General features: G+C 52.6%; 3 protein-coding genes across 3 annotated transcripts; all 3 read left to right on the top strand.

Annotated features, from left to right (window-relative positions):
• Positions 1–1164: 1164 nt before the first annotated feature.
• DLAT (dihydrolipoamide S-acetyltransferase) lies at positions 1165–10590 on the top strand. Its single transcript, XM_030291129.4, has 14 exons — positions 1165–1493; positions 2946–3047; positions 3301–3425; positions 3542–3698; positions 4695–4821; positions 5105–5295; positions 5686–5851; positions 6054–6121; positions 6794–6880; positions 6965–7072; positions 7520–7635; positions 7898–8060; positions 8550–8686; positions 9143–10590. The coding sequence occupies exons 1-14, from the start codon at positions 1275–1277 to the stop codon at positions 9270–9272; spliced, it is 1896 nt and encodes a 631-aa protein (XP_030146989.4). The 5' UTR covers positions 1165–1274; the 3' UTR covers positions 9273–10590.
• A 1875-nt stretch (positions 10591–12465) lies between these two features.
• NKAPD1 (NKAP domain containing 1) lies at positions 12466–16681 on the top strand. The gene is made up of 5 exons (XM_012570742.5): positions 12466–12802; positions 13425–13525; positions 14367–14522; positions 14997–15050; positions 15445–16681. The coding sequence occupies exons 1-5, from the start codon at positions 12734–12736 to the stop codon at positions 15968–15970; spliced, it is 906 nt and encodes a 301-aa protein (XP_012426196.5). The 5' UTR covers positions 12466–12733; the 3' UTR covers positions 15971–16681.
• Positions 16682–17608: 927 nt separating this feature from the next.
• On the top strand, positions 17609–21540 carry SDHD (succinate dehydrogenase complex subunit D). The gene is given in 4 exon segments (NM_001245709.2): positions 17609–17683; positions 18427–18531; positions 19565–19709; positions 20903–21540. Coding segments are annotated over 4 exon segments (456 nt in total). The 5' UTR covers positions 17609–17643; the 3' UTR covers positions 21069–21540.
• The last annotated feature ends 935 nt before the right edge of the window (positions 21541–22475 follow it).

The raw sequence follows: 22475 nt of genomic DNA on the forward strand, positions 1-22475 counted from the left end.
GGGCAGGTTAATTAATGGGGGAAATACATCCCTTTTGGAAAAGAAACAATGATTTTCCTTCTCCCCTGGACCTAGTTTCTCTGTTGCATGGTTTCTAGTGAAGAGGGCATGGGCTTGTGATACTGAGATCAATTGTATTTCAATTGCAAACTTCTCACAAGTGTTTAATTCTTTGGGTTTTACTCATGGGTTTTATTTCAGCAACAGCCACGCACCCAGGCTGGAGTTTCATGGAGCAAATTATGAAGTTTTTTCTGGTCTGTTGTTGGCCAGCATCATGTCCTTCTCTGCTATCCAGAACAGCAGTTTGCTTTGGGAGGTTTCTCCCCTATAAAAACAAAAAGTGTCACCTTTAAATGAGTTTTAACTCTTGACTCCAGAGATTTTGCTACAAGATCAAGTTAACAAGCATAGGAAAGTGCCCGGTTTTCCCTGAGCAGAGCCCTGAGGTGCCCGGTTTTCCTGGTTTTCCTGCTGGGGAGCTGTGCAGAGAAGGTGCCCAGTTTTCCCTGTACAGACCCCAGGTGCCCGATTTTCATGCCGGTTTTCCCCGTTCAGAGCTCCCCGGTGCCCGGTTTTCATGCCGGTTTTCCCTGTTCAGAGCCCCCCGGTGCCCGGTTTTCATGCCGGTTTTCCTTGTGTAAACCCCCCGGTGCCCGGTTTTCCTGCCGGTTTCCCCGTTCAGAGCCCCCCGGTGCCCGGTTTTCATGCCGGTTTCCCCGCTCAGAGCCCCCCGGTGCCCGGTTTCCCCGTTCAGAGCCCCCCGGTGCCCGGTTTTCATGCCGATTTCCCCGTTCAGAGCCCCGCGGTGCCCGGTTTTCCTGCCGGTTTCCCTGTTCAGAGCCCCCCGGTGCCCGGTTTTCATGCCGGTTTTCCCCGTTCTGTACCCCCCGGTGCCCGGTTTTCATGCCGGTTTTCCCTGTTCAGAGCCCCCCGGTGCCCGGTTTTCATGCCGGTTTTCCCTGTTCAGAGCCCCCCGGTGCCCGGTTTTCATGCCGGTTTTCCCTATGCACAGCCCCCGGTGCCCGGTTTTCATGCCGGTTTCCCCGTTCAGAGCCCCCGGTGCCCTGCTCCCCTCACGCCGAGCCGCGCTCGGTGCGGGCGGCGCTGAGGCGGCGCTGAGGCGGTGCCTGAGGCGCGCTCGCTCCCGCCCGCCGCCGCTTTACGGCCGCCCCAGTGTCGCGCCGCGCCGCCCGCACGGAGGTCACCGAGCGCCGCCGGCCCCGGTCCGCCCGGCCCAGCCCGGCTCCAGCCCGCTGCAGCCCGGCCCCAGCATGTGGCGGGTGTTGGCGCGACGCGTGTCCCGGGGCGCGGCCCGGCCGCCCGGCCTGGTGCGGCCCCGCCGAGCGCTCGGGGCCGGGGTCGGGGCCGGGGCTGGCCCGGCCCGGCGCGGCCCGGTCTGGGGCGGCCCCGCGCCTCGCCCGTTGCTGCCGCCGCCCGCCTGGCCCCGGCTCGTCCCGCGCCGCTGCTGCAGCCTCCCGGCGCACCAGAAGGTGAGGGTCACCCCCGGGCTCCGGGCTGTCCCCCGTGCCCCCGCGCTGCCCCTTGCTTTCCGCAGTCCTGCCCCTTCTTTCCCCCTCCCTGCCCCTTCTTTCCCCCTCCCTGCCCCTTGCTTTCCCCAATCCGCCCCCTTGCTTCCCCAGTCCTGCCACTTCGCTTTCCCCAATCCTGCCCTTCTCTTCCCCCCTCCCTGCCCCTTCTCTTTCCCCAGTCCTGCCCCTTCTCTTTCCCCAATCCTGCCTCTTCTCTTCCCCCCTCCCTGCCCCTTCTCTTCCCCCCTCCTTGCCCTTTCTTTTCCCTCCATTCTGCCCCTTGCTTTCTCCCTCCCTGCCCCTTTGCTTTCCCCAGTCCTGCCCTTCTCTTCCCCCCTCCCTGTCCTTTCCCTTCCCCCCATCCTGCCCCTTCTCTTTCCCCAACCCTGCCCCTTCCCTTTTCCCAGTCCTGCCCCTTCTTTTCCCCAATCCTGCCCCTTCTTTTCCCCAATCCTGGCCCTTCACTTTCCCCAATCCTGCCCCTTGCTTTCCCCATTCTGCCCTTTGCTTTCTCCCTCCTTGCCCTTTATCCTGCCCCTTCTCTTTCCCCAACCCTGCCCCTTCCCTTTCCCCAGTCCTGCCTCTTCCCTTTCCCCAGTCCTGCCCCTTCTTTTCCCCAATCCTGCCCCTTGCTTTCCCCATTCTGCCCTTTGCTTTCTCCCTCCTTGCCCTTTCTCTTCCTCCCATCCTGCCCCTTCTCTTTCCCATCCCTGCCCCTTCTCTTTTCCATCCCTGCCCCTTCTCTTTCCCATCCCTGCCCCTTCTCTTTCCCCCTCCGCGTTTTCAGTCCCCTCCCCGTGCGGCTCAGTTTGCCCCGGGGATTGAGATCATCGAGGCTGGAGAATTCCTGTAGGATAATCAAGCCAGCCCCTCACCCGCACTGCTCTTAGACACCCCCGGGGATGGGCACTCCTCCACCTCCCTGGGTAAAACCTATTCCAACGCTTGGCTACCCAAACTGGGAGAAAATCGGTGATTTTTGTGTCTTTGGCACCACTTAGGCTCAAGCCCCTGAGTGGCTTTATCCTTTATCCAGCACTGCTGCTGGTCCTTAGCAGACCCAGGCCCAGCCCTGGCTCTCTGTAACCTTTTCCTGGTAAGAATTACAGAGTGTTAAGGGGTTGGAATGGACCTTAAAGCCACGTGCAGGGACACCTTCCACCATCTCACGTTGTTCCAAGCCCCACCCAGGCTGACCTTGAACACTTCCAGGGATGGGGCAAGCACAGCCTCTGCCCTCAGCACCCAGTGTGGGTTTGCCAGGGTTCTTCACCAGCAGCGTGGGGCAGTGCTGGGGATTTGCAGCAGATCTGTGCCCCACATCCCACGCTGAGCTGAGGATTTGTCTCTGTCCCGTGTGTGCTTCCTGCTGCTGGATCTGTCTGGGCTGTGACACTGCTCTGTCCCTCGCAGGTGGCCCTGCCAGCGCTGTCCCCCACGATGCAGATGGGCACCATCTCACGCTGGGAGAAGAAGGAGGGGGACAAGATCAATGAAGGGGATCTCATAGCAGAGGTATCCTGGGGATGGGGCTGGGCTGGTCTCCCTTGAGCTGCACGTGTGGCCTGGGGGCTGTCCCTGGCTGAAGACAGATTTTGGATCCCAGATCCCAAGGGATGCTGGTGGGAAGGAGTGGCTGTCAGCCTCTCAGAGTTGATTTGAGGGCAAACTTCCCTACAGCTGCTGCCTCAGGGTGATTTTTCCAGAGCTGTGACCCTGCAGCAAACTGGGAAGCTCTGGGCTCACCATTTCCTCTTCTCTCTCAAAGGTGGAGACAGACAAAGCTACAGTTGGCTTTGAGAGCCTGGAGGAATGTTACCTGGCCAAGATCCTGGTGCCTGAAGGAACAAGGGATGTTCCTATTGGGGCTATAATATGCATCACAGTAGAAAAGTATGTATTTTCCTGACCCTTGATGTGAATTTTCCCTCTTGGGGCTTCTGGGGTGCCTTGAGTGAAAGACTGAGGCCATCACCTGATGGGTTTTGGGGCTCTGTGTGTTCTTCTAGGCCTGAACATATTGATGCCTTCAAAAATTACACCCTGGATTCTGCAGCAGCTGCTGCCCCCGCAGCCTCAGTGCCTCCCCCTCCAGCTGCAGCCCCCTCCCCACCACCTCAGCCTTCTCCTCAGGCCCCTGGCAGCTCTTACCCTCCTCACATGCAGGTAAGAGAGCACTGCTCCTGCTTTAAGGCTTCTTGCACGCTTTTTCTGCCCCTGGCATTGCTACCTGTGGGGCATTTTGCCATAAAAACTGTCTGGAATGGGAATTTATTAACTGTGCCACCTCAGTTGTTGTGTGCTTAGAGCACACAATAGTGTGTTGGGGGACATCGCAGAAAGCTTTTTTAATAAATTCATTTCAGCATCACAGCTGCTGGTGGAGGAGAGGCTTGTCCCTCCAGGGTTGTTGTCTTGAAAAATGTGCCAAATCTGCATTATTTGGACAGTTGTGGTATAAAAAGACCTTGTGCTTAGTGTGAGTAAGCTCTGCTCATATCTCAGAGCAGAGCTCCAGTCTCTGGTGCCCTGGTGACCACACCAGATGTGTCTGTGGGTGACTAATAATGAATTGTGTTTGTGGGTATAACCTTTTTGCTCTGCTTAGGTTTCGAAGTGTATCCACTGATGGATTTGAGCACTTTGTACAGGGGATTGCTTTGACACCCCTTTGAAAAAGAAACTCTGGAATATTGAACCCCATCCCACAGATGAAGCATGTGGGAACTGATTTGTCTGAGATGTTACTCAAAGTCAGTAATAAAAGAATTAATGAATGGCTTCTAAATTTGTGTTTTGGCTACTAAAGTTGCTTTCTTCCCTCTGCTTGCCCCCTCTGCCCAGTTTTGCTCCTGGTGTGTGTGTCACAGTGACAAAGTGACTTGCTGCAGCCTTCCTTAGCCTTGCAGGGTGATGGCAGTGATGATTATTTTGATTTATCCATTTCTTGCCCTCTGCTCTTGCTTGCTCTCCTGCTCAGGCCTTGCACAAAGAAGCCAGAGCAGCACAGTGGGATAGCTCTGCTTGGCTGTCCTGGAGCCACACCTAGGAGTGCATTAAAGCTGCTTCTTTAGGTTGGCATCATTTCCCAGGAGTTCACCTGTGTTCCTGAGCCTTCTGGGTGAGCAGGATGTGACTGTGTTGTGTTCTGTGCCTCCCCAGATCACCCTCCCTGCTCTGTCACCCACCATGACAATGGGCACAGTGCAGAGGTGGGAGAAGAAGGTCGGGGAGAAGCTGAATGAGGGAGACTTACTGGCCGAAATTGAGACAGATAAAGCCACAATCGGTGAGTCCTCAGCCAGGGTGGGTGAGGTGCCTTTGGAAGGGCCCTGAGCAACCTCTGCCAGCTCCTCTGGCTGCTCAGGGGGTGGTGCTATGGGACAAGTTTTGTTAACGTTTCATTCACTGGGGAGACAAACATTGGAGCTCCTAAAAACACTCATCAATCCTTAGCATGTATGTGGAGAGGTTCCCTGCTGGAGAGGATTCTCCTGCTTCAGCTGCCAGTCTCCAGCAGCAGCACTTGGAGCAGCTCTGCAGTTCCTCAGCGTTGTTTCTCTCCCCTGCAGGCTTTGAAGTGCAGGAGGAAGGTTACCTGGCAAAGATCTTGGTGCCTGAGGGAACGAGAGATGTGCCCTTAGGAGCTGCTCTGTGCATCATTGTGGAGAAGGAGGCTGATATTCCAGCCTTTGCTGACTACCAGGCTGCTGCAGTCACTGACATGAAGGCAGCAGCTCCTTCTGCTCCTCCTCCTCCTCAGGTAAGGAGAAGTCCTGGGCACCACTGACAAGCCTGAGCTGCTGTTGGCAGTGTGAAGCCCAGGCTTCAAGAGGAGTGTTCTGATTTTTGAGTGTGAGGCTGATCCATGTGTTGAGAAGTGATCCCTATTTTGCCCTCCAAGACCTACAGCAGGTTTTATTCATTCTGATCTTTTCCCCAGCTTGTTGCTTGTGCCTCCTCATCCTTGAAAATGGGGAGCATAAGTTCTTTGTTTTATTTTGTGTATAGCTCAGCTGACCTCATTCCCAGTGAGTTTCTGATTTCATTTCTGGGAGCCTTTGTGCAGATGAGTCACTGTCTCTTGATTGATAATTAGATGGGCCTCTTCTCTTGCTGTGGGTTCCACTGATGGCTTTGATTCTTTGTTAAGGTGATGGCAACTCCTGCAGCTGCTCCTGCTCCTCCCCAGCCTGCTGCTGCTCCTGCCCCAGCAGCCCCCTCAGCGGGGCCACCCCACAAAGGAGGAAGGGTCGTGGTCAGTCCCCTGGCAAAGAAACTGGCAGCAGAGAAAGGAATCGACCTTACCCAAGTGAAAGGTACCTTTCCTTTCCACTTCTTTGCTCTCACTATCAGTTTTCTGTCCCTGTAGATCCATATTTTCCTGTTCTTTTTGACTGTGCAGCTGTGAACTAGGAGTTGTTTTCAATGATTCTCTCTGTTGAATAAAATTTTGCTTCAGAAGCAAAGCCATGTTGGAAATAATCAAAATCCTCTCCCATTTTCCTTTGCCTCTTTCAGGTACTGGACCAGATGGCAGAATCACCAAAAAAGATGTGGAGTCATTTGTGCCATCAAAGGCTGCTCCAGTGAGTAGGCTGGAAATCTGTGGGAATGGATGTTACAGGAATGGCAAGGCTCTGTGGAAGGGCAGTTCCTGCATGGAACTGGCATTGCTGGATTGTGTGGGCGGTGGTGACTGTAAGGTTGGGAAATTTAACCAGCGAAAAACACTGGTGAAGCCTTCTCCCTTTGTTTGTCCCTTTGATATTCCACTAAGAAAGAAAAAATAGTGTGCTCCCAACCCTTCCTTTGGCTGCTAAATCTTCACAGGCTGAGGTCACCCAGTCCCAGCTGGTCCAGCATTGCTGAAGAGAGGGGATCAGAAGGAAAGCCAGACCTAGCAATCCCCAGCCTGTCACTGCTGCCCAGAAGTGTTCTGATGCTGTGGTTTCTGTTGTCCCTGAGCTGATGGAGGTGTTTCTCTGTGTGCTGCAGTTTGGGAGAGCCCCCCAGCACAGCTCTGCTGTCTGTACAACAACCAGAGCAGGACTGGCTGGGCTGGGAGCTTCACAGCAGCACATCTCGGTGCTGAGCTGCTCAAACACTCCATAACAGCCAAACACAGGGCTTAGCAGGAGCCTGGGGGGAACTGGAGAGGTGGAAATAGCTGCTGCTCTTACCAAGAGGCAGCTTGGCCTCAGCACTGAGCTGCAGCTGCTCTCTGGGTGTTTCTGGGGTGACGCTGGTGTTCCCTGCAGGCTGCAGCTCCGGGGGCAATTCCTGCTGCAGTGGAGGCAGCACCCGAGGGGACCTTCACGGACATCCCCATCAGCAACATTCGCAGGGTAAGGTTCCAGGCTTTTCCAAGAGCACTCCTCTGGCTGGGGATGTTCCAGGCTGATTTGTGTTCGTGCTCTGCACACCCCCAGGTCATTGCTCAGAGGCTGATGCAGTCCAAACAAACAATACCTCACTACTACCTGTCCATTGATGTCAACATGGGGAAAGTCCTGGTGCTAAGGAAAGAGCTCAATCAGGTGAGTTCTGGCATCTTGGCTTGGGAAAAAAACATTGTTTTCAGTGCCTTTTGTGGGTCAGTTCTGGACTGTCTGTGACAGAAAGATTTTCCTCATGTCTGCTGATTCCTGACTTCCCTAAGGGGCTGCTCTGAGCTCTGCTTGGTGGTGATTCATTATTGCAGGTGGAAAATAAAAGGATAGAAAGCTTTATAATAGTAAGAAAGGTAAAAAAACAATTAGGCAGAATAATAATTCTAAGCCATGTTTGAGGAAAACTAAGCATTAAAAAAACCTATATTCTTAAATTATGGAGATATTTTCACCTTCTAAATAATCTTTGAATTTTAATGCTTGCAGGTGGTGTGATTGTTTTTAACATTTCCTGTGAACTGCAGTGACTACCCGCATCAACTGGGGGGATGTGCAGGGGACAAACTGACACCTGGAATCTCTTTTTTTTTACAGGAGGTCTCGGAGAACATTAAGCTTTCTGTCAATGATTTCATAATTAAAGCTTCTGCATTGGCATGCTTGAAAGTGCCTGAGGCAAATTCTTCATGGATGGACACAGTTATTAGGCAGTAAGTTTATGGCATGGTCAGAGCTAGAAAATTCCTTTGTTTGTGACAAAACAGAACTTCTGCTGGGATTTGAGGGAGGGGGGAATATGTGATGTGAAGGTGAGAGGTTCTGTTAAAGTGATAAAATCTTTCCGTCTAAGGCTGGTGGGCAAGGCGAAATAATTGTCCCAAATTCATGTGAACTTTGGGTTGTCTGGACTGTGTTGAATTTTTTCTGTTTGCTCCCTTGCTGGAGTGGTCTCAGCTGCTGTGTGTGTTGCAGGAATCACGTGGTGGACGTGAGTGTGGCCGTCAGCACCCCCGCAGGACTCATCACCCCCATCGTCTTCAACGCCCACATCAAGGGCCTGGCTGCCATCAGCAAGGACGTGGCTTCCCTGGCAGCCAAGGCCCGGGAGGGGAAGCTCCAGCCTCACGAATTCCAGGTGAGACTCCCACAAGTGTTGTTAAACTCTGCTGCTCTTGACTTGTTTAAAAGGAGCAAAAGCTGTTTGGTGATGTTTGTGCCTTGTTCAGTAATCACAGAATATCCTCAGTGGGAAGGGACTCCCAGGGACCATTGAATCCAACCCCTGGCCCTGCACTCACACCCCCAAATCCCACCCTGGGCATCCCTGGAGCCCTGACACCCCCAAATCCCACCCTGGGCATCCCTGGCAGCGCTGTCCAAACACTCCTGGAGCTCTGGCAGCCTCGGGGCTGTGCCAGCACCCTCTGGGGACAAAACCTTTCCCTGATCTCCATCCCAAATTCCCCTGGCACAGCTCCAGCTGCTCCCTGGATCCTGTCCCTGCTCACCAAAGAGCCTCCCCTCATCAGGAAGCTGCAGGCTGGAATGAGTTCCCCCCTCTCCTCATATTCCCACATAAAACAGTATTTTGAGTTTGCCCATGAATGTGTTTGTTTTCTTTTAGGGTGGGACTTTCACAATTTCCAATTTAGGAATGTATGGGATTAAGAATTTCTCTGCCATAATCAATCCACCTCAAGCCTGCATCCTGGCAGTGGGTTCCTCAAAAGAAATACTAGTGCCAGCTGATAATGAGAAAGGGTGAGTTTTCATCTGATCCTGAACCCAAACTCTGAAATCATGCCTGGTTTCCTAACACCTACATTAGATAATAATTGTAAAAACCCTAAAATGTATTGTTGACACAGTGCTTTCAGTACCTGCTTCAATTTGCATTTAAGGAAAACCTAAAGGATGGATCCTGTATATAAAAGCTCCTTGCTTGGAGCTCAAAGGGTTGTTTTCCTTTGTGTGGGGCTGTCTTGGTGCTGCAAGGAAAGCTGAGCTCCCTGCCCTGAGGTGTTTTTAGTGGAGAATTCCTTCCTTGGTTTCCCTCAGAGAAGGAATGAACGTGATCTGCTCCCCAGTGCAGCTGTGGGACACATCTGTCACCCAGCACCAGCTGCTGTTCCTGCCTCTCCAAGCAGCTTTTCTGCTGTGTGAGTGGCACTGCCCTGCAGAGGAGTACTAACCCTTTTTTTGTTGTTTTTCTCCCAGCTTTGACGTGGCCAGCATGATGTCTGTCACCCTGAGCTGTGATCACCGTGTTGTGGATGGAGCAGTTGGAGCACAGTGGCTTGCTGAGTTCAAGAAATTCCTTGAAAAGCCAGTAACCATGCTGCTATAATTTAACCATGCAAAACAGAATTTTCGTGGGTCACACTGTTGTGTTTTAAACAAGCTATTTAGACTTTAGTGTTCAGACTTTGAGAGAGTTCCTTTTTTTTATTTAAAAAAATGTATTATATTATCTGGTAATGTTATTTACCAGTCTGTACAGAAAAAAAAAAAAAAGTTTGCAAAAGTGCTTTTCAGAGCAATATTACAGCTACACTGTATTTTTATACAGTCAGTTAACTTGCAAACTCTTCCAAAACAGAGTTAAGCATCCCAGATTTTAAAAATAAACAAAATTATCCTGGCATTGTGCCAGCTGCTTCTAAACTCGGGTGCCCAGGGGGGTGCATACCAACAGCTCCATGACCTCGGTGTTGTCAGAGACTGGAATTTCAAACATCTCTGGACAGGAGCACAGGTGAGATGGCCCAGAAGGGGACCAGGAGGAGGGGAAGTCCCCCACATCCTGGGCTGGGGAGATGGCACAGCACTGCAGTGCCTGGGGGTGGTGTCTCAGAGGCCAGCACGGCTGTTCCAAATTTGGGATTTGGCACTGGCCGGGACCTGCTGAGCTCCGGGATCCCTTTTGAGCACTTTAGGGTGGAAGAGCACTGCTGTCTGTGGGGGCACAGCTCTGGGGCACCACAGGGAGGGGTGGGCTGTGCTGGCTCCTCAGGACTCTCACTGATACCTGCTTTTGCTGGGAAATTCTGTAGCTGCTGATCTCTGGCCGAGCTAACCCCGGGCTCTGGTGCCGTGGAGGTTTCTGTTTTGCAGAACGTTCAGTGTGTGTTGGAAGGCAGTGCAGACAAGTCACACATGCTGATAACCCCACCAAGGGATGTTAATCATGTGAGGACTGGCATGTTTGGGGTTTTTCAATTCAGGCATTCTACCATAGGAAGCTCCGACCTAAGGCACTGGAATTGCAGATCTCCCCTGGGTTGTGTATGTTGTCCAGCCTCAGTGAAGCTGCAGATTGTGCTCTCCATGTACATATTGTATGTAAGGTGCTTCTCTAGTCTGTTGGACTCGTGTCCGCTTACCCCAGGCATTGCACCCTGCGAGGGCTGCAGTGCTGAACATTCTGAAATTCCACTTTCCACATGGAAACGCTGATGTAAAAAAAGGACAAACGTGCAGTAATCACAGAGTGACCAGGAGAATTCAATAGGGGGGGCAGAGTTGGGAAAAAAGGAAGAAGTTGTTCAGGCTGATCCTGTTATTCTGTATATTGCATTAAGTACTGTCTCCTGTAAAATTCTACATAATTCACTAAAGATACTGAAAGAAAATACTGTGGAAATTAAATATTTTTGTGGGAACTATTTAGTGTCTGGTTGCTGTGATGCCTTGCTTAAGCTCAAACAAAAAAAAAGGAGTGCATTAAGATTTTGGATTTTCTTGAATGGCCTGAAATACCCTGATTCCAGACTGGCTCTAGTGAACCCACGTTCCATTAAATATTTGGAATTGACAACTACTAAACCATGTCCCAGTGCTTTTCTCTTCAGCTGTGTGTGGCTTTCCTGCTCTGGGTCAGTGCTACTCACCCTGTTAACCTGAAATTTAATCACAGATCTTCCCAGATATTTGCTTTTTGCTGTCTGCACCTCCCTCTCTGCGCTGTCCAGCTGTGGGCTGTGTGTGAGGGCTTGTTCCAGCATTAAATACTGCTCTAACCATGGAATCCTGTCCTTTTATTTAACAAAATCACATCACCTCATTCCTGCTGTCCCGTCAGTAAAGGCATTGGTGGTTCTTTACTACAGCACATAACAACTACTGTAACTAAATCTTCAAGTATTCTTTGAAGATTCCCGGTCTTTACTCATTTTTTCATAAGTTTGGTGGTGTTGCTATTCCTCCAACCTTCATTTTCTCCTTGCATATCTAAAGGCATTTGAGATATTCACCCCTCATGAGTAAAACGTGAATTAAAATCACCCTTAGCCCCACTCCTACCAAAGATTTTCACTCTGGGCTTTTGTTGTGTAATCTGCCAAAACTTCAAGAAGTTTCAGTTGTTCTCCCAAGCTGTGTTTCTGCAGAAGTATCTTACAACAGCTTTGCTACGTGCTGGCTAAGAATACCATGATTACGGAAAACAGGTAATTTAAAAAATAAATTATAAGCAAGACCCAAAATTGATTAAAATTATAATTTAATATTTTATTAAAACCATTACTTAAAAATTGAATTTAAATTGAATTTAAACCATTGCTTAAAACAGAATGCAAACAATTATTTAAATTTGATTAGTTAAGTAATTGATTTTAACCACTAACGAGTTACATGTTTCCAGCATTGCCCAGCCACAGTGTTCGCGGGAATGTTCGCAGGAATGTTTGCGTTAATTTGGGCGATTTTTTCCCCAAAAGAGCATTTCTTTAGAGCAGCCGCTGCGGGCCGGGCAGCGGGGCCGGGCGGTGAGAGCCGCGGGGGCAGCGGGGGCTGGAGCCGGTGCCGGGCCGGGCGGTACCGGGAAGGTCCCGGGTCGGTTCGGGACGGTCCCGGGTCCGTTCGGATCCGTTCGGGGCAGTCCCGGGTCCGTTCGGGACGGTACCGGGGCACTACTGGGTCCGTTCGGGACGGTACCAAGGCGGTCCCGGGTCCGTTCGGGGCGGTACTTGGGCAGTACCGGGGCGGTCCCGGGTCCGTTCGGGGCGGTCCCGGGTCCGTTCGGGGCGGTACCGGCGCGGTCCCGGGTCCGTTCAGGGCAGTACCGGGGCAGTCCCGAGTCCGTTCGGGGCGGTACCGGCGCGGTCCCGGGTCCGTTCGGATCCGTTCGGGGCGGTACTGGGGCAGTACTGGGTCCGTTCGGGGCGGTACCAAGGCGGTCCCGGGTCCGTTCGGATCCGTTCGAGGCAGTACCGGGGCGGTCCCGAGTCTGTTCGGGGCGGTACCGGGGCAGTCCCGGGTCGGTTCGGGGCGGTCCCGGCGCGGTCCCGGGTCGGTTCGGGGCGGTACCAAGGCGGTCCCGGGTCCGTTCAGATCCGTTCGGGACGGTACCAAGGCGGTACCGGGTCCGTTCGGAACGGTACCAAGGCGTTCCCGGGTCCGTTCGGGGCGGTACCGGCGCGGTCCCGGGTCCGTTCGGAACGGTACCAAGGCGTTCCCGGGTCCGTTCGGGGCAGTACCGGGGCGGTCCCGGGTCGGTTCGGGGCGGTACCGGCGCGGTCCCGGGTCGGTTCGGAACGGTACCGGGGCAGTCCCGGGTCGGTTCGGGGCGGTACCGGTGCTGTCCCGGGTCGGTTCGGAACGGTACCGGGGCAGTCCCGGGTCGGTTCGGGCCGCCCGGAGCCCGCGGCCCTCAGGCCCTGGCGGCGCCGTTGCCCCGGAGACGGCGCCGGAAGCGGCGCGCGCGGCCCCGCCGCGTTTCCGCGTCCCCCGCCCGGCCCGGCCCGGCCCGGCCGCCGCCAAACAGCGGCACAAACAAACCCCGGCAGCGGCTCCGGCAGCGGCCGCAGCATGTCCCGCGTGCCCGTGGGGAAGGTGCTGCTCCGCAACGTCATCCGCCACACCGGAGCGCACAACAAGGTGAGGCCCGGGCCGCCCGCGCCGAGCGGGGCCTGTGCGGGGCCCGGCCCGGGCTGCGGGGACACCGGGAGGGTGAGGGGACAGCCCGGGCTGCGGGGACATCCCGGTGTGCTGGGACATTCCCGTGTGCACGGACATCCCGGTGTGCACGGGCATCCCGGTGTGCGGGGACATCCCGGTGTGCGGGGACATCCCGGTGTGCACGGACATCCCGGTGTGCGGGGACATCCCGGTGTGCTGGGACATCCCCATGTGCTGGGACATTCCCGTGTGCAGGGACTTAAAAAGTAGCAAATCTTTAATAGATTTTGTTTTATTTATTGCACTGTGTATATGCTTTTAATTGCATGAAACAATTCCAACGTTGTGTGCACAGGCAGGATTTTAGTGCAAGATTAAGCAACTCCATTAAGTTTAGCAAACTATTAATGAATCATAATTCAGCAGGTCTAAGCACCACCAAGATGTTCTCTGTTGGATAAAGATACGTGTAAATAACCCTTTGTTTGGGGGTGGTAGGAAAGGTGGCTGTGAGTTTCCTTACCAGGAGTGTTGAGGTTGGTGCTGTGTGACTGTGAATTTTCCCTAATGTTAAACTCATTTCCCTTTCTGTGACTTCCAGCTTCAGGAAGAGACAGAAATGTGGAAAATAAGAGAGTGGGAGAAGCAGACAGAAGAGACTTACTGGAAAAGGCAGAGCAGAATGCTGTCAGACACCTCCAGGTGAGATACACCACAGAAACATTCATTTCTTATCTCCTGAGTGACTCCCTGGAAAGGGGTCAAACCTCTGCTTAAGCCTGACTATTGGTGTGAGATGTGACGTGTTGGAGGTCCCAGGTGAATGAGGGGTGGCTGGGAGGTGTTCCCCACCTGGAGGGGCTGTTCCTCACCCAAAGGGGCTGTTCCTCACCTGAAGGAGCTGTTCCTCACTTGAAGGAACCATTCCCGACCTGTTCCTCACCTGAAGGAGCTGTTCCTCACCTGAAGGAGCTGTTCCTACACTGGAGGGGCTGTTCCTCACCTGGAGGGGCTGTTCCTCACCTGGAGGGGCTGTTCCTCACCTGAAGAGGCTGTTCCCCACCTGAAGGAACCGTTCCCGACCTGTTCCCGACCTGAAGGAGCTGTTCCCCACCTGAAGGAGCTGTTCCTCACCTGAAGGGGCTGTTCCTCACCTCAAGGGGCTGTTCCTCACCTGGAGGGGCTGTTCCCCACCTGAAGGGGCTGTTCCTCACTGAAGGAACCGTTCCTGACCTGTTCCCCACCTGAAGGAGCCGTTCCCCTCCTGAAGGAGCCATTCCCGACCTGTTCCCCACCTGAAGGAGCTGCTCCTTACCTGAAGGAGCTGTTCCCAACCTGTTCCCCACCTGAAGGAGGTGTTCCCCACCTGAAGGAGCTGTTCCTCACCTAAAGGAGCTGTTCCTAAACTGGAGAGGCTGTTCCCCACCTGAAGGAGCCGTTCCCCACCTGAAGGAGCCGTTCCCCACCTGAAGGAGCTGTTCCTTACCTGAAGGAGCTGTTCCCAACCTGTTCCCCACCTGAAGGATCTGTTCCCTCTCCGCAGCAGCCGCATGCGCAGCGATGGCTTCGACGAGGAGGGGCACAGGGCGGACTGGAAATCCAGGAACCCACAGCTCCTTGACCTGGTGGAAGATGATCTCCTCAGGGCCAGATCCTGGAATAAAAAGCTGTATGAATGTGAAGCCAACATGCCAGACAGGTCTGTGAGGGAATTCTGCGTGTCTGTGGTTATAATTAAACATCTTTTTGAAGCCCTGTACCAAAAAAATAATACATTTCTGTTTGGTGTGTGCTGTGATGAAACAGAGCTTCAGCCCATTTTGAGAATGAACAACACATACAATCTTCTGCCATGTCACAGAATAACCAATTTGAGCTCATCTGCGAGTTTCTAAGCCACACTAGGCACTAAAAGCCCAACTCTAAGTTTAATATTTATTACTCTACCCAATAAGCTTAAAAAAACTCAAGAAACACAAGTCCAGAGTTGCATTTAAAGAAATCAGAGTTGTGGTTTGAGAACATAAGGTGTATTTAAATAGCACCAGCCAAATCAGTGCTATTTCCTTCCTGTCTAAACGCAGATTCATTCTGTGGCTCTGCCTTTTCAGAATTGCATTTTTGCCCTCTCACGCGTTGTCTGTTTTTAATGGATGGTTCTGATTTCTTACAGGTGGGGGCACAGTGGATATAAAGAGTTGTACCCTGAAGAATTTGACACAGACAGGTAAGGCAGACACTGATGGATCCAGAATCTGCCTTCTGACAAGCTCTTCAGGGAATTTTACAGACTGAGTTTTAAATTTTGAATGGAGATCAACCTTGAATGCAAAGCCTTACTGTTAAAAAACTCAAATCCATTAATGTGGTGTGAGTCTTAGGAGAATCTTTTGTATTAATTAAAATAGATTTAGCTGGAGTTATCAAAATCTATGACTCTGGGAGGTAAATAAATTCTTGCAGTATCCCAGAGAGTGGAAAAACAAGATTTTAAGTCAGAATTAATTATTTTTAAGCCACACCCAGCAGAATCACCAGTATTTTTCAGGTTTACAGATTGGATATGAATGAGTTTCATCACTCAGTGGCTTTCAGTTCACCTCCTCCTGTTCTATTTCCAGTGATCAGCAGGAAGGAGATGAGCAAAATGCTGTCAATGGGAAGAAGAGATCCCACCTGGGGAAGCAAACAGCCCGTGAGTCCCACAAAAGGAAAAAAACCAAGAAATCCCACAAGAAGAAGCAAAAAAAGCACTCACACAAAAAGAGGAAGAAAAAGAAAAAGGAGCAGGAGAGAACTTCCACAGATTCCTCCCGGGGGGAGAGTGAGGGCTCGGGAGAGGAGACTCCAAGCACCCGGAAAGGAAAACACAAGCGCAAGAAAAAGCCCAGGAAAGTGCCTGCCAAGGAACCTACCTCTTCTTCTGGGCAGGAGAGTGACTTTTGCCATGCAAGCAGCTCCAGCACCAGCAGCTCTGAGGACACTGAACCCGAGGGGAAAAAGGAGAAACGGCCCCCAAGGAAGAGAAAGAAGCGCCACAACTCCGCACCCGAGAGGCCGAGTGAGGTGCCGGAGAAGAGGAGCAAGAGGAAGAACTGGAAGGTGGCGGGGGATGAGAAGTCTGAGGACAGCTCTGATGAGGACTGAGGGGTCTGGGTGCAGCTCAGAGCAGGAGGGGAGCACAGGGGCAGGTCTTTGTCACTCAGCACTGCTCCAACACTGGTTTACACACGTGCTGCCAGCCCACAGGCAGCACCGAGCCCAGGCAGCCTCGGGCTCGCCAGGCAGCACTGCAGGACAGCACCCACCTGGCCCACAGGTGGGCTCATCCTGCCAGCTTGGCTGTGATCAGGTTGGTTTTTTTCTTAAATTATGTTTGAACAGATTGCTCTTTTGGCTCACCGAAACAATGGCCAGCAGGAGAGAGGACAGGCTGATGAATCAAGCTGTAATGGAGGAAATGTCACTGTAACACCCATGGTAGTTTTGTCTTCCCAAAAATCCTCCACCAAAAGCAGAGCTGTGGGGGCATGCACAGGGTCAGCTGGACACGGAGGGCAGCTGAGGGAATATTCCCATTCCAGCTGAAGGGGCAGTGACTTCTCTAATGGTGAAAAAAGCCACCAGTTCATTTGCTTGGTTTAAACTCCTGTCCCGAGCCTGCTGTGGGCTGGCCACTGTGTCTCCCTTCCTTCCTTCCTTCTCTGTGGGGATGCTGAAACCATTTGTGCTGACAGAGAGGCCTTGGTGGGTGTTGTGTCCTTCTCTGCTCTGCCCAGCGTGTTACTGGGGAAACTGGTACCAGGCCCTTCTCCTTGCAGTGAACAGCCAAGCCTTTTAATAAAAGAAATAAATCCAGATGTGTTTGATGCTTTTGTCATTGTTCTGGAGCCAAGCCCAGGGACAGAGCACAGGCCTGGGAGTCTGGGTGGTGCCTGTGCTCTCCCTGTGCTGTTTGTTTCTGCACATTTGCAGGAGATGAAATCAGGGCACTGGGGAAATGTGTGGAGTGATTGTTGTGTCTTGGACAAGCACAAAACAGCCCCAAATTCTCACTCCAAGGTGTGATTGCTGTTCCCTTTTTCCCTTCAAATGGAAAAAAACCCGGGATGTTCATGGAGGTGTTTATGGTGTGTACAAAGGTGTTTCAGTGGTGAACACACAGGTGATCTGCACAGGTGTTGTCCCTGTGCTGTTTGTTTCTGCACTGGGTAAATGTGTGGAGTGATTGTAGCGTCTTGGACAAGCACAAAACAGCCCCAAATTTTCACTCCAAGCCCTGACTGCTGTTCCTTTTTTCCCTTCAAATGGAAGAAAACCCAGGTTGTTCATTCACGGAGGTGTTTATGGTGTGCACAAAGGTGTTTCACACAGCTGAGCTACACCGGCTCTGCTGCAGGATTTAAGACAGAATTATACAATTACAGAGCGGTTTGGGCTGGAAGGGAATCCACACCTTCCCCGAGGCTGCTCCAACCTTGGGCGCTTCCAGGGATGGGACAGGCACAACATCTGCTCGGGGCAGCTGTGCCGGGGGAGGATTCCGGCCCCAAACCCCATCGTCCGCTGTCTCGGGCGGCTCCGGGCCCCGCTCCCGGAGCTCCCGGCCCCGCTCCCGCCCCGTCCCGCTCCCGGTCCCGCTCCCGCCCCGCTCCGGTCCCGCTCCCGTCCCGTTCCCGGCCCCGTTCCCGGCCCCGCTCCCGGCCCCGCTCCCGTCCCGTTCCCGGCCCCGCTCCGGCCCCGGAGGCGGAAGCGGCGGCGGCGGAGCTCGGGCGGCGCTCGGCGTTTCCGCGTCCGGGCGCGGTGCCCTTGGAGCGGACATGGCGCTGGCGCTGCTGCGGCCCCGCGGGGCCGGCCTGGGTCAGTCGGGCGGGGCCGGGGCCGCGGAGGGTGCGGGGATCTGGGGGTGCGGGATCCCGGGGGGTGCGGGGACCCGGGAGGGTGCGGGGTTCTGAGGGGTGCGGGATCCCGCTGGCTCCGGGATTCCGGAGGGTGCGGGACCCGGGAGGGTGCGGCGTTCCGGAGGTTGCAGCATCCTGGTGGCTCCGGGACCCTCGGAGGGTGCGGGGTTCTGGGGACGTGGGATTCCGGAGGGTGCGGGACCCTCGGAGGGTTCGGGACCCAGGATGGTGCGGGGTTCTGGGGATGCGGGACCCCGGAGGGTGCGGGACCCCGGAGGTTGCGGGGTCCCGGAGGATGCGGGGTTCCAGAGGGTGCGGGGTTCCGGAGGGTTCGGGACCCCGGATGGTGCGGGGTTCTGGAGCTTGCGGGACCCCGGAGGGTGCGGGACCCGGGAGGATGCGGGGTTCCAGAGGTTGCGGGCCCCGGAGGTTGCAGGATCCCGGTGTCTCAGGGGTCCCGAGGGTGCGGGGTTCTGGAGATTGCAGGATCCCGGTGTCTCCGGGGTCCCGGGGGTGCGGGATCCCGGTGGCTCCGGGACGCTTGTGTCTCCGGGGTCCCGGGGGTGCGGGGTTCCGGAGGTTGCAGGATCCCGGTGTCTCCGGGGTCCCGGGGGTGCGGGACTCTGGAGGTTGCAGGATCCCGGTGTCTCCGGGGTCCCGGGGGTGCGGGGTTCTCACGCCGCGCCCCCGCTGTCCCCGCAGCTCTCCTGGGCTCGGCCCTGCTCCGCCGCCCCGCCGCGCTCGGTGCCGCCGCCGCCCGCTGCGCTCCGGCCCGCGACAGCCACGGCCCGGCCCGCCAGGGACACGGTACGGCCCCGTGTGTGTGTGTGTGTGTCCGTCTGTCCGTGTTTCTGTCTGTGTTTCTGTCTGTGTTTCTGTCTGTGTTTCTGTGTGCGATCCCGCTTTCCCGGATCAGGAGCTGCTGAGCGCCCGGGCGCAGCATCAGGCATCCTGCCCGTGGCAGGAGTTGGGATTAGGTGATCCTTAAAGTCCGTTCCAGCTTCTGAGCGCTCAGTGATTCTGTCCACCATGGGTCGTAAAGGACCAGATTTTGGCTCGGGTCCTCCAAGGGACCAGCAGTGGTGCAGGGATAAGGAACAGAGGTGATGGAGGTGATACCCGAAGGCTATACAGGGATTTAAAAACAAGATGAGCTTTAAGGTCTTTCCCATCCCAAACCAGGCTGAGTCTATAATTTTTTTGGCCATTCTAGGAGATTTTAAGTGTCAGCTGTAACGGAGAACAGAATAGATTTGCACATGGTGCAGTGGTTTTCTTGGTGTCTTCTTGGGTGATGTACAGTTATGGGTGTTACCAGCAATGGAAAACATAATCATAAATGCCTGTTGATTTAAGGGAGAAGTTGTGAAATGCTGAGCTTTGTTAGATAGGGCAGTAACCGTGCAGAGATGTTATTTGTGATAAATAATGGTGCAGTTGTGGTGCCTCAGGCTGTGAGGAGTGTGTGTGCCCTCACCTTCAGCAGCACTGTTACCAGTTAATAGCACTTCAGTTTGCGCTTTGCCCAAGTCCAAACTTCAGAACCTTTGCTTTCCTTATCTTGTCACTTTCTGAATTTCTTTTCTCCCTGCCAAAACAAATGAAAACACTTGCATTTTGGTTTAGTGGATGGATATCTGTGTGTTAGCTGAGCACTTTGGGGGTGTTGCATTGATAATTTCACAGAGTCAGTTCTTGATGGTTTCCCTGGGCTGATGCTCCCGTTGTGTTTCCAGGTATTGCTCATGCAAGGTTTTGGCTTGCAAACTCTCCAGATTTCAAAGCCATCCCTTCATCCCTTGGCAGAGGGGCTTTTCCCTGAGGATGTTTCTCCTTGCAGGCACTTCCAAGGCTGCGTCTTTGCACTGGACAGGGGAGCGAGCGGTCAGCGTGCTGCTGCTGGGGCTGCTCCCCGCAGCCTACCTGTACCCCGGGCCCGCCGTGGACTATTCCCTGGCTGCAGCCCTCACCCTGCACGGCCACTGGTAAGCACAGCAGGGCTCCACTCACAGCAAAGAAGGTTTGGTGCCTCCAAACCTCATCCTGGCCTAGTGGAAATCACCTGGAAAAAGTCTTTGCTCGCCACGTTCGGTGGCAGTCGTGATCTTGGAGTGGTCGTACTTTGGTCTTCCTTTCAGTCAGAAAAAGAATCCATAAAATCTCTGTAGTATCTTAACCTTAAGAGCACTTCCTTGCCCCTGGAGATGTCGAATCCTGAATGGTTTTTGCCCATGAAGAAGCAGTGTTGTGTGAACAGAGGGAACAGAAAGAGGACAGAGCCGTATAAAAATTATACAAAAATATTCTGCCTCTAAAGCTCCGTGCACTGGTTTGTACATCTCAGTGGTGATGAGGTTTTGCATAATAAAGAGCTCACAGCAAATATTCCACTAAGGAGACCTGGATGATTATTTCCTTTATTCCTGGCTGGATGTTTGCTCAGTGTAGTTCTGCTGTGATCCTTAATTAGATCAGGGACAGAGCTAATTAGGAGTGGATCTACATGGCTGGCCAGGCTGGCAGCATCCACCTTCCTGAGGTGATTCTGTTTTGGGAATTCCTTGTTACAAGGATAAAGCAGATTTTCATGGTACTTTGGGGGTGCCAGGTTTTCTTAAACCTCAGTTTTGCCCTTAGGAATCTGTGCCAGGGATTCTTGCACTTCCCTTGCTCTGGGAGCTTTTTCCCAAAACAAGCATCCTGTGTCTCCTATTGCTGGATAGTTCAAATCTGGACAGGAGTTCACTTCAGATGTGGAAAAAACTGCAAATGTGCTAATTTCTTTGGTTGCCACTCTTCTAATCTAAATGCATAGCCAGGAGTCTTCTGTGCCTTTGTGACAATGGCTGGTCCCAGATATTTCCTTGGTTTTCCTCTTTTCCACTCCTTGGAAGTCAGATAAGAAAGCAGATTCCAAGGATTCGGTTTGAAGAGCTGTGGTCAGCACTTTTTTTTTCTCAAGAAAACTCTGAGCCAATCTGTGTATTTTCAGTAGGATCTGTGAAATGTTTTGTTTTGTTTTTGAAATCGGTTCTTCCTCTTTCTGGGTGGGAACTGAGCATTCTTCAGGAAAGGCTGATGGCAGCAGGGGGGAAGAGCGAGTGGTAAAACAAGAAAACAAAGAGGATGGATTTCAGTGAGTGAACTTTGCTGATTTGAGCTTTTCTCTCTCGTTTAGGGGTCTGGGCCAGGTCATTACTGATTATGTGCACGGAGATGTCCCCATTAAAGTGGCCAACACGGGGCTGTACGTCCTCTCTGCCCTGACCTTCGCTGGCCTCTGCCACTTCAACTACCACGACGTGGGCATCTGCAAGGCTGTGGCCATGCTCTGGAGCCTCTGAGGAGCCCCAGCCTGACACACACGATTGTCCTCTGCTGCCTCTGCTTCATCAGCTTCTGAGCAACATCCTGCACCACAAAGGAACAGCCAGGGGTCCCCGTGAGCCTGCAGGGGGCTCAGAGCTAGTTTAGAATATACAGAATAAAAACCAGGTTTAAATACAGATTTAACTGGAAAATGTCCAGTGGGAGTGAGTGGATTCAAGCTGCACTGTAAATTGGGGTGAATGAATTACATCAGGCTCGCATAGCTAAAGGGAACTCTCCTTGTAATACCAGCTTTAATGAGTGTTTTTCTAACTGTTGGTTGATTTCCTGTTCTGTAAAACAAGCTTGGCTTGTGGAAAAGTGAACTGCTTCTTCTGACATCATGTGTAAGGCAGACCCTGTAACTCTTTGGACCCTGGGAATTGATGTAGAAAAGGGAATACTTTTTTTCTTAATCCATGCAATAAAGAATTTCCAGAAATTCTGTGTGTGCTTCTGAACCATTCTTACTGCTTTTGGTTGCCTAATACACTTTCTCTGTAGCTAGGTCTGCTCTGCCTTACTTCATAAAACAAAGAATATTTGTATGAATTAATACTTAGCAGTGACTTAGACTTGACTTAATACAAGGATAATTAATGTCTCTTAGAAAATACAACAAGGATTGACGTAGAATAAAATACTTTTGCAGATTGACTTTAGGAACATTCAACTTTCAAGGGTTTTATGTTCATCTGCAACACTTTTTTGAGGTTTATTTTCTGAAAACTCCAGTCTGTGTTGTCCTGTGTGACTGCAAAGACAGCGAAGAGGAGGCTGAGGGAATGTTCTGTTAGGGATTTTTTAGGGGGGAACTGAGATTGTGGTTTTTAACTTTCAGCTTCATCCTGTCTGACTTTCACATTGCCAGGGAGTGGAGAGCTCTTTCCACATTCTCATGGTACTTCTGTGGCACTATGAGGAAGAGAATTCGTGTTACCATCAGTGATTCTGCAATGAACAGAATGACCAAGTCACTGTTTGGCTTCTACAAGACTTCCTGATTTTTTTGTTTTGTTTTGTTTTTAACGTGGATTGGAAATTTTAATTATTAGCAAAAGCAAGTAGCTGGCCAATTTTTGTTGGTGTTGTGGCCAGAATGGAGCTGTGGTCTGGTTTGAATGCCAACATTTTTGTGTTCTGTGTTATTTTGTCCCAGGAGGAGGAGCGTGCAGATGGTGAGTCATGGGTAAGTCCCTCTGGGCAAGCTGAGGGTCTCTGGTGGAAAGTGTCTGAGGTTTCCTCACACAGGATGCAGCTGGATGTGCTGTTCGAGCTGCCTGGGTGAGAAACTCATTATCTAAAAGCTTTTGGGTCAACAGGCATTAAAGATTTTAGGGATTAAAATCTACAGGACTGTATTGACATGCACATTCTTCAGT

Source organism: Taeniopygia guttata, chromosome 24 (genome assembly GCF_048771995.1).
Source record: "Taeniopygia guttata chromosome 24, bTaeGut7.mat, whole genome shotgun sequence".
Taxonomy (NCBI): Eukaryota; Metazoa; Chordata; class Aves; order Passeriformes; family Estrildidae; genus Taeniopygia; species Taeniopygia guttata.